The 18707-nt window shown below is 44.9% G+C and overlaps 1 protein-coding gene across 1 annotated transcript in view; it reads right to left on the bottom strand.

Annotated features, from left to right (window-relative positions):
- Positions 1-18707, bottom strand: part of LOC146856926 (transient receptor potential cation channel subfamily V member 6-like) — a 288989-nt gene that overhangs the window by 136050 nt on the left and 134232 nt on the right. The window contains exons 9-11 of the mRNA XM_085646781.1: positions 15241-15327; positions 15066-15142; positions 2355-2520 (exon numbers count right to left, since the gene is read on the bottom strand). Coding sequence (XP_085502907.1) covers positions 2355-2520; positions 15066-15142; positions 15241-15327 — 330 coding nt within the window. The remainder of the gene's footprint in view (positions 1-2354; positions 2521-15065; positions 15143-15240; positions 15328-18707) is intronic.

Here is an 18707-nt window from a genome sequence, read left to right on the forward strand (position 1 = left end):
CTACACTGAAGGCAGGAGTTCCCTTCTCTGCGCGCCTTTGCATTATTAGCCCTTGCACACACATTGCACATCACTAGGGACTTTTACTAGTAAGGCAAACCTACTAATCATGGCCAACCAATTATTACTACACTTTACATAGGGAACCCTTGTACTTTGACACTGATTAGCAGCGGCAAAGTACCCATGCATCCAAATTGGCAACTCTATGTCAGGAAAACTGTCTAGGGGAAAAGCAAAAAGTTTAGGGAACTTTAGCCAAAAAGGCCAAGTCCTACAGACCCTCAGGGACAGATACAAACACTTTGAATCTAGCACCTGGACTCTTATCTGCTATGAGTATTGCCCTCCAAGTGGTGCCACTCTAGCCCTGGACCCTTGGAAATGGGTCTGAAGGTGCTCTGCCAGCTCAGCTGTATTGCTGCGAGCAGAACTTACGCAGCGCAATGTATCTCCTTACAGCCACTTCGGACAACGCATCTCTGGTGTCTGACCTCACATCGTAGCCCGCAGCTTCCTTGGAACTGCGGCTGTGAGACACATCCTCGATGCAGGCCTTCGTATTGCAATCCCCTCTTCGATGGCCCCCTCGACCATGACGCACGACTCTGAATCGCAGTCCTGCAGCTTCTTCGGAACCACCCGTGCGCGATGCATCTTTGTCACAGGACTCTACATCACAGCTCCACGAAACCTCTGCTGCGTGATGTATCCTGGACATGGGGTCTTGCAATGCCCCACAACCAGGAAAAAAGATACTTTGTTTTGCGGGCCTAACTTGGTCCATTTATGCAGCCCACACTCCATCGCAGTTGGACTGAACTTGTGAATTTGTGCAGGTTCGGCATAACCAGATAACCACATTTGGCACTTTGTGATTCTAGGAACTATTTATACTTTAGTCTTTAAAACTGTATTTTGCCGGCTCTACAGATTGGATTATTGGGGTTTTTTCGCCTCAAATAGTTTATAATATTTTACTGTGGTTTTCTGAGTTAGTTGGAGATTCTTCTTGGGTTGTGTTTTCACTTTGTTACTGTTTGAAGCTTTTTACTTGTCTTGTTCTTCAATAATACCTCTTATATTTACCTTCTTCTTGCACTTCTCCATTTTTACCACTCCATGGCACTTTCCTCCATTTATGTCTGATTCCTTAACATACTTTCACTATATGTTTTCTCTTGTGCCTTTACTTACTTTCTATGACTTGTCTCTCCCATATGTTCACTTCAGTGTATATTTACCCCATTTTCTCTTGCGAGGACCTACATTTATTCTAGTTGAAGTAGCATTTTAGACAAACGGCAACAATGCACTAACTTCTGACTAGAACAGTAGTTGAATTCCTGTACCTATGGCTGTTGGTGACACCTACTTAGGAGGTCCAAAGCATTTTAGAAAAAGGAATAATATTAGTAGATTAATAAATTATAAATACATACATAAATCTAAGTGTAAAACTGAATATTTGAAATGCTCTCTAACTGTGAAGCAATTTTAGATTGGGGGTTAAAAATTAAGTTAGGGCACTTAGCTTGATTTGTGAGAGCAGCACAGATGCAGAAAATGGAATCAAGTATGGACAATTGGTGGCCTCCATTGAAGCAGTACTATACACTGATAAAAACAGAGCATTGTTAAAGAGCAAACAAGATTAAGAGAACAAAGAGATATGCTAGAGCCTATGTAGACATTTTGAAAAGCTCCAAGTCTTACCATTCAAATGTTGATGTTTACCTACTTTTTGTTTGTGAATTACAATAGTTCATAATTTATCCATTTGTTTGCTTTATACCTTTTCTTGTATTTTGAAGTTCAAGTCAAAGACATTGCTTAGATGGTGGTCCCCTGCTTCCAGTAGAGATTCAGCAGGGGTTCTCAGAAGTCAAAGGTTTAAATACTACTGTACCAGAGAATTCATTTGGACTTCACCAACTTGTCTCTTGTACAGCAGAACCTCCTTCCCTGCCTCATAAATGTAGCGCATAAACAATGCTTAATTTGTGAAAGAAAGATTGCTGTTCCTGAAGCTTTACTCAGAAGCTGCAGCGGGTGCAATGTCAGCATGCTGAATACCAAGAATGGTAGTCTTTAATCCACTATCAGACACTCACTGCCCCATTTTCTTGTAGGTTTCTGGTTTCTTCCTTTGTGATGGTTTTCCCATGTATCCCTTCTTCCATCTTTCCGATCTATGTGTTTTTCCATCTCTTGCACTCAGTAAATATATGATGTGGAAAAATAAGTGCAGTGCAGGTCCCCACAAATAAGTGATGGTTGTCCCCACTGGCAACCCCTGCCTCAAATCAGCATCGCACATGCATGCTATACAGGCATAGATTGTTTATCCTTACCTTTTGGATCATGATGGTGAAAGGCCCAAGCATCTGAAATCCACGTGTGAAGTACATGACATAGCACCAGCCGAGGACAACAGCGAAGGACATTGGTACAACTTCTCCCTTGGTGCTGGTCAGGCGCATAACCAGGGTTACAAGAACCATGCAAGCAAAGGTGATTCTACAATCATACAATCAAAGCAGAAAGAACAGATTATCTTAGCAGTATATTGAAAAGTGTGCTGGAAGTCAATCTTGAATGTGGCAAGAATTGCCCTAAAACTGGAGATTTTAGAACCTCTCTCATGTGTGGGTTGGAAGTGCACAGCATCTCTAACAACATATCAAGATTATTTAGTGCTAAAAGAACCCTTAGGAAATACCATTGCACCATAGAACGGCTCTTACCCAAGTGATTTGTTTCACCTGACCCTGTTTTTCCAAGGTTGGGATGAGGAGTAACATTGTGGTTTCAGTTTTAGTGGTTGGAAAGCCACACTTCTTTCCCTTTAAGTCACTGGACAAATTCCTTCAAGTAATTCTCGGAGGAAATTGTTGGGAAGGGTATTTAGGGTCATTTGGAAATGTTCTGTTAACTACAAAGTTTAGCACGGATTCAGAAGAAGCATATTTGATAGCAGTACTACTTGCAACGTCTGGGTGCATGGCATGCACTGGTGATGTTCCCCTATTGTTTTCAGTCATTTTTATTAGTCTTCTGGATTTCAGTCTTTCACAGGCAGCATACCCAATGGTGTGAAGTATTGTGATGGGGACTTTAACTGCTTTTTTGCATATTGTTTGCCTTCAATATGATCAGAGTAAAAAGAACAATTGATGGACAGAATGGTGAACAATGTCAAACATTCACCCCAGTACAGATATCTGGGCCTAAATCAATGGTCTTTTCCTCCCCACACCCTTCATTTGTTGCCGCAGCACTTCAATATTGGAGGCGCATGGTGCAACAATGTTTCTTTTTTCTGCTTTCCAATGGCCTTAACAATCGAAAATTCCTTCACTACCATCCTCCAATGGTGCCCATCAGCTCTCCTTAGCCCCTCTCTCGCATTTATGTATTTTATAGTGCTGTTCATCCCAATGTAGACTGTTAGAACATTTTACATCACAAAAATACTATAAAGAGACAATGAATCATAGAAGTGTGTAAATTAATGTATAGGAAATGTTACTTAAGACAATGAGGACTAAAGGTGTAGCAGTCACATGTCATCCAAACTGATATGCATTATATGCTAAGAATGCACGATCTAGGAAAACGAAGGGGAAGGTTAACTACGTTTTTAATACTATGCGCAGTAACCAAAGCTGCTGTGGTCACTGCGTTGAGTGAAAAGGAGAAAGCATAACTGCACCATATCAACTAAGATATTGTGATGTTGCTCTCTCCTGCAGTGCTGGCTTACCTTAGGCAGCCTTGCGCCCATGCAAACACCCTTACACTAGGGTGCAAGGGTGTTTGTGTGATGCCAAACTTAGGTTTCATACTGGAAGGTTACCCATCCATCGCAAAACTCTATACTTTACCCCTGTGCATTGGTACTGGACGATGCAGCACACATGCAAAGTTGTAAAGGTTTGGAGAAAATAAATCTTTTCTTCACCTTTACGCCTGCCTCAAGGAGGCATTATTTTTTCTATGTCCATCCTCTTCACAAAAGTTAGTAGATAGGAATTAGCATCAAAATCCATAGGAACGTCCATGTACCACCCATGGTATCTCTCCCTGATGTAAAGTAGAGCAAAGTGCTACATTGTTTTACTTTAGTGCTACTGTCAAATGCAAATAGAATTTGCGCTGGAAAGTAAGTCCAAACAAAACAACAATTTGCTGCAGGTTTGCGTTACAAAAGTGATGCAGACCAGGTGCAAAGGTTTAGTGATTGTTACTTATGAATTCCAAGTAACCAATGTATTTATGTGACAAAAGCAATAACCCACTGGGCTAGCTACATAAAATACTAATTAGTGATCTATAAGCCACATGTTGTGCTTTGCATCTGAAACATTAACCCGTTATGCTACTATTCCATGAGTCGATAGTGACAAATCACCGATCTCTCCATCAACTGCATAATCACCAGAGTTATCATACAGTTCTAACTATCACCTGAAAAGTGCCACACACAACAACAGCTCTGCAGGATGCTCTTATCTCTGTACAGCCTTTCATGCAGGGGGCACCCCATTGATCAATGGCAGCAGTCACATTGCCTGAAAGCCTGCACTGCATATACTATAGACAAGGCCCACTCTTCAGCAGCTCAAGACAACAGATCACTATAACATTAATGGCCGTGGACCCTGTCCTAACTTCTCCACTCTTGTCCAAAAACTGTAGCATGTACCGTAAGTCTTCCGAAACTGAGATATTCATGCCCTATGATGAAGTACAGTTTGTATTTAACAAGGGCCAGGAAGGGCAATGAAGTTTCCTCAATGTTTTGGTGAGGCCGTCTGTTGTAACTTGGTCACTGCTGGTGGAACCATGGCATTCAGATGTTCTATGTGATGTCTCGAGCTGCCATGGTAACAGGAGATAGAACAGTGGAGAGTTGGAGACCGGCTGTTGGGGTGAAAGGAGCTAAGAAGGATATGCTGTACGTGCTGGTGGAAGAAAAGAAGACTTGAACTTGTGCCAGTGTCCAGAGTGCTTCTTAACACTGGCAAAGAGTTCCTGTGAGGGGCAGGATATCCACCAGCACCCCTCAAAATTTTATTGACTCAACCTGTATTGACATCTCGTTTATTGTGGTGTTGTGAGTTTAGCCTTGTTCTCAGTTGTGCCATATGCACAACATTTTTGATGTAATTGGCAGTCCTTTACAAGTGAGGATCGTCCAATTCCAGAAGGCGGCTGCAGCGCGTATGTAGAGCTTGTTGTGTCCTGCGAGACACGTTCTAGTGTCTCGACAGGCACTGTTTTAGTAGCCTCTCCCCTATGGGAGTGGGCACACACACCCCACACCCATCCATCACCGGCATCAATAACTAGTTGAATAACTATATCCACCGGGTATGTGTCTGTGATTGGGCCCACAACATTTGGCGACGAGGGTGGATGTGCCCGTGTGTGCAGCACCCCAGCTGATATGGTTGAGGGGGAGAGAGCTGCCATGTGGAACTGACACCCCCCCTGCGAGGAAGGCGCCACCTGCCGGAAGGCCCGAGTGGCATGCGAAGAGCCCCGGACCTGCATGACGATCACAAGGTGACCGGGAGCCCACGCCGCACCTCATGAGCCCACCCCGAGCCTGCAGTGCCCACAAGTGGCTGACCCCAGGAAGTGCCCGATGCGCTTGAGGTCCCACGGGGCGTGAGAGGAGCCCCGGTGGCGCGAGGAGCCGAGTGGGAGACCCCGCGTGGAAGAGCCTGAGACAGAGCAGGCAGATGGTGAGCCTATGGCAGCGCGACGAATAGTGACCACGTGGCTGGCGAGTAAGAGAGTCGGTGGAGGATCCCGTGCCACATGTTGAGGCCTGTATAAATTGACAGCGGAGCCCACCCTCATAGGAAGTGACTGCCTGCTGGGCCAGAAGTGAGCCTGGTGAGTGATCAAGGGGCTGTGGCGGACAGTACAGTGACCCAGAGCGAACAAGGTGATCGGGAGCCCACCCCGCACCTGAAGACACCGCAAGTATGTGAAACCCTGATGGGAGGCAGCTCCAACCCCCAGTGCAGCACCGACGAGAAGGTGGCGAGTGTCCCAGTGCCTCCCCTGTCTGCGCGACACCAGTGACTGCCCAAGAGATGCCTGACCGCACCTGCGCGAAGCAGCGCCCTGTGCCGGTAGGGTGCGCGGGGGGCACAAAAAAAACCGTCACTCGCCAGCCAAGTGCACATCCAGCCAGCGAGGAAAACTGTGAAGCCTGCACCAGTGTAAGCCGGGACGCGGTGAGATCTATACCGCGTAGCCCGTACTCGAAGCACCGGCACCGCCAGCAAGCCTCCCTACACTGGTGGGTGAACCTGCACTGCCATCTAGTGGCCGATTGAAGGTACTGCACCTGCCAAGTAAAATGCACTGCAAACACTGACTGATTACTGGCAGTCCCCCAAGGAAAATAACTATGCACAGCGTCTGATGCCACCAGGCTTAGCACTATATGACCTTGGCCAGAGGAAAGAGGCCACAGGTGGCCAAGCGACATCCCTGGAAAGGAAGACAGTGCAGCACGTCTCCAGTATACAAACGCACACCGCTACTAGAGGCAAGTGAGCACCAAAAGCACCAGCAGACACGGAATAGTAGCCCTAGCATTGCCTGAAGGGGCACCAACTCAGAGCTGTCACAGTGAAGGGGTGAGACTGTTAAACCCCACAAGAAAGACTGTTGCAGAGGGCACACCCCTAGTGGCTGCCCCACGCCACAGCGACGAAGAAGAGTGTGCCACTCGCCCCTGGCGGTGAATGACCACCGCCGCAAGGAAGAAGAGCAGGTACGCACAGTGCCAGAAGAAGGCACCCTGGCCACGAAGGAGCATGCACAGCCTGAAGGGCGTGGCACGCACCCAGAAGAAGACAGATGTGCGCATCACAGGCACCAAGAAGCACCTCAAAACACTGGCAAATTCCAAGGAGGAAAAGAGACACTTCTGAAGAAAAGAAGCACTGCTGAAATCAGCAGGGAGACCCCATACATCTCCACAGCAGCAATGAAGCAAACGAAGGGCGCAGTCAGAATCTCGCCGAAGTGATGCACGCAGAGAGCACAGAGAAGTAGTTGCGCAGACGCACAGAAGCACGAATACCCAGAAGAGGGTAGGAGAGCGCCAAGTCCGAGGTGCGCAACAAAGGAAACCAGAAGTGTGATTGCATGGGCAGTTGCCCATGAGAGAAAAACCTCCTCGAAGAGAAGGGGAAATGCCGAAGGCATCAAGAAAAGTCTCCATCGCCTCAAAGAAGCCTAGAAGGGGCCAAACGCAGAACAGTGTCCTTCCTCACACTGCCTCACACCGTCGTCAGTGACCCAAGGCTGACGAGAGGAGAGTTGTACACCACTAGCTCACTACTGCCCGTTGAAGCCATCCCCTGGAGAGGGAACACCCAGAGTAGGAGTTTCGCTCCCTACTGCCTGTGGAAGCCATTGCCTGGAGAGGGAACACCCAGAGTAGGGGCTTAAAAGAAGCTGCCTGAAGGAGTACCCAAGACGAGCGGCTGCTCGCCATGCAGCTGAGAAGAGGGACTAAAGTCTCGCTTGGATGGTCTGGAGACCATTGAAGTTAAGGGGCCCGTTGTCTTTGTTAAAACATGGGTTATGTCACTGCACCCGAAGAAGAAGAAAAGTGGAAATCGTGTCACCCAGAAGAAGCGGGACAAACGCAGGTGTGTCAAAGACAATGAGAGGAGAAGCAAGAGGACTCGTAGCACCACAAGCCAAGAACACCTCCAGAGACACCAGATAGCCACCAAGGCAGACAGACGGCCCTGGCGACAGCACCAAGGGAGAACCACACATAAGCCGCAGCAAGCGCCACACGTAAGCCGCAGCAAGCGCAAACCGCGTTGCTCCCATCGCTTCACAGTGAGACCGTCCATCCCAGAGTGTCGGCAGTTGGAGTTGAACGGCATCCCTGCCCTTGACCGCACATGCCCAAGGCACAAGAGAAAGTTCAGAAGAGGCAGTCAAGTGGCTATGACGTTTGTCCAGAAACCTCCTCTCCTAGTTAATCATCGCCACCTGTAGTCCTGGCCCAATGGCAGCTACGTCATCAATGCCATGTGCATGACACAGCACTCAGGAGGGTCCTCACCAAGAATTGGACAACCAATTGAGGTCAAAAGGGGAAGTCGTGATTGGCAGGGCTAGACGATGAAGAAACACAAGCTACAACACGAGTGAGTCCTGATACAGCGACAACAAGGGAAGAGGGGGACAACCCGAAAAGGAACTGGCAACCGCACAGCGGGAGGCCGAGGGTAAGCCGCACAGCCTGCGCGAACCGAGTCTCATGCCTCATGTTTCATGTTCATCACCCTCCGTCATCAAAGTCTCGACAGCCCAAGAAGCCCAAGTACACAAATGCCAGTGCTTCCCAGAGAACGTGGTGGCACCTGGCCGCCCCTGCCTCAAGTGATCGACTTCAGACTGAAAGCCTGCCATCATCAAAGCAAATCATCACCTGCTATCGTCCAGATTCACCACACGACTGGCCATGCCATCAAGCCAGTATTCAATCAAGTGAGTCACACGAAACCATCTTGAATACACATGGAATGGAGTCCTACACCCGCGCCAAATTAGACAGCAAGAAGACTCAGAGGTTGTCTGCTAACCTGGTCTACACCTGAAATGTGGCAGCGAGAGCATGTCCTGACCAAGATCCATACACCCTTGAGCGAGGTTTGTGCGAGAGACTGGCTACTGGCTCCCCGGTGGTTTTCCGCTGCCCCCAGCCGGCACATACGCAGCCCCAATCGCAGCCTATCAGCAGTCCCGTGGCAAGCCCGAAGATGGGCCTCCCCAAGCGGGAGAGCTGAAAAAGACATTGTTCCCCCCAACAGGTCACCGGACACAACAAGACAGCCTCATAGAGACTTACGGCTATACAGAAAGAATCCAGTGAACTTTCACCATGGACTCCAACCATGATCTTGACGCACCAGTTAATGAACAGTTGTTAATCACCACATACCATCCTCAAGGTCAGCGAAAGGAAGCCAGCTGGGACCAAAGGGCATGATTCCACAGACACGTTACGAGAGGGCCGCGGACATCTTCAATCAAGCATTAGTGTCCTGAATCACACAGGTTAAATGATGAAGGCCCGCCGAGATCGTCCTGCTACCGTTGGAGTTACCAGTCCTGGTCTGTTGTCTTCGGGATGCTTGACCCGAGAAACTGATGGACCCTATGGTGTATATTTTCTTGTTATTTCTCCCTACAGGTTGGACTAGGGAACTTTTGTTTTTATTAAAATTTGGAAGAAATGTTGTGTCCTGCGAGACACGTTCTAGTGTCTCGACAGGCACTGTTTTAGTAGCCACTCCCCTATGGGAGTGGGCACACACACCCCATACCCATCCATCACCGGCGTCATGAGTGACGTGACCCGGCTAATAAAAGGGCCCAAGTGCACATGCTCTTAGTCAATTGAATAACTATATCCACCGGGTATGTGTCAGTGATTGGTCAGCATGTGGGCCTACATGTGGGCCTAGGGCCCACAACACAACAGAGCTGGTGAGGCCACAGTTTAGCTCAGCAAGATTTTAAACATGCGTTGCCTGAGTTTAAACCCGACTCCGGCAGGCCGCTGCTTCTAGAGCAGTCGAGTGACATCAAGTGCACCTTGGACTGCATGTCAACGTAGATTCCTCGTGCTGGCTGCCATTGCGTGCACCGGTTGAGTACCAACTGTTCTGTGGAGGTAAAGCTGATCGGAGCGCTCCATTGTGGGGCCCAGAGCGGTCAGCGGCGTTCCTGTTGCTCGGCTGTCTCCTCTGTTAGTAGGGCATCGGGACAGCAGTTGACGTGTCGGGGCTTGTTCTTTTACACCAGCCAATCATACAGCTTTGTGGAACTGAGCCTCTGCTGATGTTAGTTGTTTGCAATCGGCAATAACTAGACTGGTTAAATGACCTTTGTGGAGAGAAAAGGAAGTATTCTCAGTACCTGCGTTGTCAAATACTGAAGTGAATGGCTTAGCAGGAAGCTCTTTTTCTGGAGCTTTTTTTTTTATCAACCTTCCAGCGAACAACTGAAGGGCAGTTGTGTGTGAAGTACAGTGAACTCAGCTATTGTTATTTTAGAGTGTTAATTTAGCTTTTTTCTTATGGAGTTAATATTTTAATGTATTTATTGCAAGGTTTTTTTTTGGTTTATTTTTCCACCTTATTGTTTTAGGTTGTTGTGTTAATTGTTTTAAAGATAAAAATCGCTTAACCTCCTCAAGTTTTATTTGTCAGGAATACTACTTTTGCTCGGAAGAAGTGGAGAAAACTTTTCGACTCATACTTGATCGCCATAGCGGGTGAAAAATTTACAGCAAAAAAACAAGGAGTTTTGTTGCACAATTTAGGATTTGAGGGGTTAAATATTTATGAAAGTCGATGAGATCACGACTGGACATGCTGAGCGCCAGCCTAGGGATGTTTTTGAAATGTTGCTCATGATGTTAGGACAGTGTTTTGGTCCACGCATTAACGTTGGCAAAGAGAGGCATACATTTATTTTCTAGGGTACAAGCAATGACATAGAAAGTGGGCAACTATGTAAGTTTCCTGAAAAGTTTGGTGCTCACATTCGAATTTGGTGACTTGGCTGATTCACTTATCAGAGACCAACTGGTGCATTGCACCATTAATACTAGAGTTCAAGAGAAACCGTTGACTAAAAATCCCACTTAAAAGGAGGTGATAGACATTGTAGAAGTGATGGAGCATATCTCTGGCTGGATAAAGGAAATGAGAAGCACTCTTCCCATTACTGTTGAGCAAGTAACCAGTTCTGAACCAGGGAAGAAAACTAATGTGGAGCATAAGAAACACCAGGGCTACAAAAAACTGCTTACAATACCTCTGTGGCCAAAGGGTTGGTCCAAGGAACGGATCATAAATGTGAGTGTTTCAAGTGTGGTAGTTTTAGCCATTTGTATAAGTCCCAATTGTTATGCACGTAATTCGGTGTGCCGGGGCTGTGGTAAGATGGGGCATTACGCCCCTGTGTGTGAAAACAACAAGGTACAAGAGGTGTATGATGGAGAGGAAGAAGAACAAGGTGTCATCCTACAGGTGTCGATTCCATCTGGTAGTGTAAATAATGTGGAAGGTGAGGTTGATGGGGGCACGTCAAAATGCCAGAATGTGTCATGACCATTGGTGGGAAGGAGTTAGTATTGCTGGCTGATTCTGGATCTCCATTGAGCCTTATTGGAAACACAATTTGGGAGATAATCTGTGGGAAAGAAGGTGTGAAGTTGTGTCCTCCTGATATAAAATCAGAGTGGTATTGGGGAGCAACAATAGATTTAATCGGATACACAGTCATGAGCATCTACGTTAAGGTGAAAGAGACACTTGGCGAGGTTTACATGGCCAAGCCTGGAGACAATCTTCTGGGTTGGGAGCACCAAAGTGATTTGGGAATCATTCTAAATCAGAATTCAAAATATCAGGTCCTGTTGATCGCCATGGAGGACAGTTCCTATTATTCAAGAGTTTCAGGATGTGTTTAGAGATGAGTTGGGTGTCCTTAGGGATTTTCAACACAAGATTATCCTTAAAAAACACAGAAGGCCTGTGGTACACAAGATGAGTACGATGCCTAATCTGATGCTAAAACCGCTCCAGGAGGCAATTGACAAAGTGCTGTCCATGGGGGTGATAAAGGAAATTGAATCCTCTGAGTGGCTGGTTCCAATTTGTTTGGCCTCCAAGATTAATGTAAACAAGATCAGAATGTGTGTGGAGTTGAGGGACCGAAATCAAAATATTTGGGTGGATTGCCAGCCTCTGTCCAATACAGCAGAAGCCTTGTCCTTGCTCAAAGATGTTTGTGTGTTCAGTATGATGGATCTCTCTACCGCATATCATCAGGTGCAGTTACATAAGGCCTGTAAGGCATTAACTTCTTTTGTGACACTGTTAGTGGCTTTCAGATGTGTGAGATTACCTTTTGGGCTGCCCTCAGCTGCGGCATGTTTTCTAAGACGCATGAAAACAGTGTTTAAGGGCATTGATTCTGTGATGTTCTTCAAAGATAACATCCTGGTTTATGGGAAGGACACACAGAGTCATAACCAGGTACTGCTGCAGGTATGGATGCTACTTAGAGATAATGGTCTCACCCTCAAGAAGGATAAGTGTTGTAATCCACACTTGGTATGCCCCGCCACCCCTCTGCCCTCCACCCCAATGGTACATGCCTGGCATGAATGTGCGAACATTCAACAGCTGACTCCAGCTGACTGGAACCTGTGATGGTGTTGAGACGTAATAAAGAAGACTCTTAACAAAGTACCTGTACGTCTCATCTTTGCAACACGGTAAGTGTAAATTTGGGGTCACTTCTGTCTCCTATCTATCTTGAACTCACTATTTCAGGTGTTAGGATAAGCCTGAAGTTAGAATTGGTTAAGTCTATTTTTGATGCACATACTCCTGTCAATAAAGACCAGGTCAGAAATGCCAACGTTTGGGCATTTTGACACCTTCAAAAAAACTACCCTACAACTGATGTGAGCATGAAATGTCTTGCTGCCATTTTATCCCAGGTGGTGGATGGAGAGGGGAGAGAGAGGTCGCTTTTGTTTCTCATTTCCTGTGAGGTGCGGAGGAGAGATGCTCGTGGTGGAGCAGGAAGCCCTAGTCAGTGTATGGGCAGTGCACCATTTAGAGTTTTTATTGTGGGGAATACCCTTTGTACTAAGGACTGATCACAAGCCATTGGTTCAGGTATTGGGGTGTAGGAACATCAACACTACTACACCACACATCAAAAGATAGGTGGAAAGTTTGATTGAGTTAAATTACCATGTAGAATACCTGCCAGGAGCTAGGAAAATACTTCCAGATTGTCTATCCAGATTACATGTGAAGAGAGATTGTGGATTGGATGTATTGGTCACCAGATCAGGTGAGTCAGGGAGACGCCCATCAGTAAAGTTGAGTGGGAAATGGAAGCCAAAAGAGATTGAGTCAGAGAGCACTTTTTGCAATATATTGTGACAGCTTGGCCTGATTTCAAGAGCAATTTTAAGGAGGTTAAACCTTTCTGGGGGGTAAAGGAGGAATTGTGCATCCTTTGTGGGGAACTGTACCGTGGTGAAAACATAATTCCGCCATCAGCCTTGTAGGGAAAAATAGTCAACTTAGCTCATGATGGACATCTCAATAGGAACCTGACTAAGTCTAGGGTGAGAGAATGTAATTGGTGGCCTGTGGGGACACGCAATTGGAGAGCGTGGTCAAGGACTGAATACAGCGTTCATGGAGTTATGAAGCCAGATCTGTTAGGACTGTTCCTTTGTCTCTGGCAGAGATCCCTTCTGAACCCTGGAAAAAGTTAGGGCTATACATAGTTGGCCCATTTGAGTTGTTACCTACTTCGGAGAGATTTGTGTTGGCTCTAGTGGATTACACCTCAAAGTGTTTTATGGCAAATTGTGTGAATTCTGTCATTACCAGGCACATAATTGAGTTTTTGTGAGAAGTGTTTACATGTGAAGGTGTCCCCAAGACCATTATAACTGACAATGGGGTGCAACTTGTACCTCTTGAAATTAGGGAGTTCTTAGAGTATCTGGCCATTAGGCATTACCAACTTGCTTTATATTCTCCCCAGGCAAATGGCTTGGTGGGCAGCATGAAGGGATTGGTTAAGGATTGTGCTCAGACCGCGTGGAAAATTGTGTTCCCTTGTGGGCGGTACTTTGAGAAAAACTCTGGGCGCACTGAAATTCTCCCAATTTAGTCAATAATGTGTCTCCTTTTCTGATCATGATGGGCAGGTTAGCAGGCAGTAGGATGAATTGTTTCAAGATTTCAAGAAACAGGCTCCGAAGATCGACCCTGAGTCTGTTAGACTACACCAGCAGAATTATAAGAGAGTATTTGATGACAGACATATTCCCGTAAGTGGAGTGTGGGGGATCTGGTTTTCATTAAAAGCCAACTTTGGTCCTCCAAAAGAAAATCTAAATGCCTGAGTCCAAGAAGCATAACACAAGTGAAGGAAAATGTGGTGCTGGTGTATGATGGCAGTGTGTGGAGTATGTCTTGTTTAGCAAGGAGTGGTGCAGGGGTACATTTGATCAGGGTTGAAATAGTGGCAATGTGGAAGACAATGTTGATGGTGACTGTTAGGGGAGACTGGAGGTTAGCAGTGGACTATTTCAAGATGGTATTCGTGATAGTCACCTTCCGAACAAGAGAACAAAGCATCTGGATGACTATATTTAATGTTTATGTTACTATCATCATTTTTGCATGATTGTGCCGATGTAACTCATTTGTGTCATTGATTTGCACTGGGCGATTATGGTCTGTGGATACAGTGTACTTATTTTCCCTTTAATTTTTTCTTATTCTTATACTCTTACTCTTGAATTTATTTCTCTCCTACTTCAGTTCCTTCTTTAGTGGGAAAGTTGTTTTGTCTTATGCTACTGAAACAATTATTACCTTGAGCTCTTGTACTGTACATTAGGTATTAATCTAGTTCAAATTGTATGAACTGTCTATACTTTTTATATGCTACAAAGGATGATGTGTTGTAACTTGGTCACTGCTGTTAGAACCATGGCACTTAGATGATCTATGTAATGTCCTGAGCCGCCATGGTTATATGAGATAGAGCAGTGGGGAGTTGTAGACTGGCTTTTGGGGTAAGAGGAGCTAACAATGCTGTGTTGTACATGTTGGTGGAATAAAAGAAGACTTGAACTTGTGACTGCATCCAGAGTACTTCTTAACACCTTCCTATTCAGTTTGTCTCCTAATCATCTTAACTACCACATGATATACAGACTTGGTGATGCCTTTGTGTTTAAAATGACTAAAAAAACTACTTTGAGTTTCATTATATGCACATTCTTTACATAATGTATTCATTGTGGATATCCTGAAAAACATTACAGGATATGACTTCAAATGGTTCAATAAACTGATTAAAACAACCATGTACATCTCATGAAATAAAATAGGTGGCTCTTTAATGGTCTGGGTAAAACAAAGAAATTTTAGAATAAAAAAGTGAGTTCTTACATAATAACGTGAAAAGGACCGCCAAGCACTGTGTTCCCTAAGTGCTTAGCAGCACCGACTCGTAGGATATCTGGAATCTAACAGAATGCATTTGTTATTAGCAAGATTTAACCAGGAATAGTGGATGTTGATATTGTAACATATTTTCATTTTACCCCAAAAATTGTTGCTTTACCTCCAGCAGCAGTATAGCGACAGCACCAGAGACGCTAATCAGCTCTCCTACTAAACGAACGTCATCGCCAATCGACACGTAAGCGTCCTGTCAAAAAATAAATAAAGTGCAAATTAAGAATCTAGAAACAAAAAACCTCACCCTGCGAATTGATAAACAGTCTACTCCATCACTCCTGTCCCAGTCTCTGCAAAAAACTATCTTTAATGTATTTATCAATTTAATAAAATATTGTGTACAGTGACCACTTCAATGTGTTTTCGGCACCGTGCTTGCAGGTCAAACTGTTCAACTCCAGTTAAAGTGACAGTGATGCAGAGTATTGGCCTCATGGCATGTCACTTATGATAGAGCAACGTACCATCCCAAAGGGTGAGTACAGTTGGGTTTGTGTTGAAAGTTACCCTAAATTGACTATTCATCAGTACTCCCTTTAAGGCTAACTGGGTGAGTTGGTACCCCTTTGCCGGATCAGAGCATTTACAAGTCATGGTAACAGCGCTTTACTGGCTATTTCCCAGCACTTCTTTATTTTAACTTTGATGGGATAGTTAACTTAGTGGTATCCAATCTAAGGTTAAGTTAGGTGATGTGTTGGCTATCTTATTTCCGTAAATATCCATTCGGTTTGACCAAAAAGATTCTTTATACACGTCTATTTGGCTGTTGAGAGGCCACCAGAAATGGCCTCTCAACAGTAAATCTGGGACATTTGTAAAATGTCTGTACTAACAATCTATACCCTATTTCCAGTAGCCACATTAGAGACTTCAATTCCACCATGCCCTAGAGGCATAATATAACTGTTATCACAAAGTTTTCCTCCATAGTGATTCCTCACCTGCCAGCACAAGCCATCTTGGGGGGATAAGCCATAGCCTTAGGCAAGAAACTTAAAAAATACAGTCTTCCAAGGATTTGATAAGGCTTTTCCTCTGCCATCAATTGGACAGTCCAGCTGCCACATCAAATATAAACCTATAATCTTTAATAATGATCTGCTAACCTGCCCAGAGAAAAGCAATGATTGTTGTTCTAAGTAAATCATCCAAGGATTCATAGACATTATCGCACTGAAGGGAACCAGTGATTGAGATATTGGAACACATTATTGTTCAACAGGCATTGCTCACATCAGTATACTCAGATTTGCATGTAATTTAAAAAAAAAAAAATATCTTAAATGTCCTGTCAAATTACAATGGAAAAATGTGTATTCAATTATATATTTACCTTCTATACAATTTCAAAGCGTCTCACATACTCCCCCCAGGACCCACATTGGAGTCCTCATATGCACGCCGGTCACTGCTGCAAGATTACCTTGATAGCGGTATAGGTGAGTGTTCCTACAACCGCATCCACTACATCTTTTCCTGTGAGATACCTTATACTCTCACCTAGTTGGCTGGTACATCTGCGCACCGCCTTTTCCTGTTCTTAACACTTTCCCCCCTTGGTTGCCTCATTATCTTTTATGACATCTCTTTCTTCACTGCTGCTTTTTGAAGTCAAGATTCTGTTTCATCATATGAGTACACCTCGATGTATTGTTTATTGTCATTTTTTCGTCTTTTTTGTTCTAGGTTATCTTACTGAACCTGTTAGGTATGTAGATTGTTCACGTACCTACTGCTGTAGATAGTTCTTAACACTGATCCTGAGGAAGTGCCCACACCGTTTTGGCAACCATGGCACGAAACATGTAGATCTCTTTGAGAGTAGGGCATGCACAACTAGTTACATAACCACTAGTTTCTATACCCACCTCAACTCCTGTTTTTACTTAGGCTGTTTACCACTTTAATAAAAGTTTACGTGTGGACTAACAGCACCTATTTTATATTTCACATACTTATCGCTCACATCTACACACACTAGGGCCCCTTACCCCCACTGCACCCTTCGGCAGGAACAAAAGATCCCCGCCAAAGAGCCCCAATATTGGGTGCCCGTCAGGTATTGCAGCGCCGACCTGACGAGGGGCAGGCTCAAATGATGAAGTATGACACCTAGCTTGCTGGGTGTGTGAGAGCCCTAGTTCCAACAAGGGATTCCCCCCTTTCTGTTTCGACCTGCTTCACTGACAGCCAGGCCCCATTTTACCTTGACATATGACAATACATCTTTCTCCTTCCCCTTCTCTTTTTTTCGTTAGAGGAACTCTGTACCTTTTTGCATTACTACTTGACGGGGTATGTACATTGGACCTCGTTAAACCTACCCCTTTGTCCCTACTTTGTTGATATAATGTAACTGTTATCACAAAGTTTTCCTCCATAGTGATTCCTCACCTGCCAGCACAAGCCATCTTGGGGGGATAAGCCATAGCCTTAGGCAAGAAACTTAAAAAAGACAGTCTTCCAAGGATTTGATAAGGCTTTTCCTCTGCCATCAATTGGACAGTCCAGCTGCCACATCAAATATAAACCTATAATCTTTATTAGAACATTGGAATGTTGGGAGCTCCATTGAAAACAATGGAGTGCTCCGGGCTTATAATGGCTGGTATAAGCCCGGAGCATCAACATTCCAATGTGTCTTTGTTCACAGCTCTGGCTGTGAACAAAGACTTCAGGGAGCCTGAGGGGATTTGAATCCCCTCGCGCTCCCTGAAGGCTTTGTTTTGTAAGAACATTCTGCCCTCTAGTGGCAGAATGTTCTAATAGCCTTATAGCCCTTCGTAGCAGGGCTATACCGCTATTAAAGTCCCGCTGCGTTAGTTAAAGTCCCTCGCCTTCGGCTCGGGCCTTTAACGCTGCAGCGGGCCTTTAATAGCCGGTATAGCCCGCTACGGCGGGCTATAAGGCTATAATAATGATCTGCTAACCTGCCCAGAGAAAAGCAATGATTGTTGTTCTAAGTAAATCATCCAAGGATTCATAGACATTATCGCACTGAAGGGAACCAGTGATTGAGATATTGGAACACATTATTGTTCAACAGGCATTGCTCACATCAGTATACTCAGATTTGCATGTCATTTAAAAAAAAAAAAAATTCTTAAATGTCCTGTCAAATTACAATGGAAAAATGTGTATTCAATTATGTATTTACCTTCTATACAATTTCAAAGCGTCTCACATAATCCACACTTCTAACAAGAAAAATCCACTGCACATAGATATTAATTACATTGCTCTTTAAGTTTGTGATAACTTTTTATTTTGCTTGCATGGTGAAACTCATCAATACAATCAATCGGACTCAATTCTGGCCAAATGTAGATTTTGAATTTCCAACTACTGTGCTTAGAGTTAATTCCACATTTTTTGTTGTATGTCTGATTACCTCCTTATGGAGAACAAAGCAAACACAAGGAGATGATGGAGGGCGCACTGAAACTTTTCAGACACTCACCCCCAGTCACAGATCTATGTTTAATCCATCATCGTACTTTAGCTCACTTCACCACCCCAGTTCAGACCCAGCCATATTCAAATCAGTCTTGACCCTGTTCCTAATGG

Source organism: Triturus cristatus, chromosome 3_2 (genome assembly GCF_964204655.1).
Source record: "Triturus cristatus chromosome 3_2, aTriCri1.1, whole genome shotgun sequence".
Taxonomy (NCBI): Eukaryota; Metazoa; Chordata; class Amphibia; order Caudata; family Salamandridae; genus Triturus; species Triturus cristatus.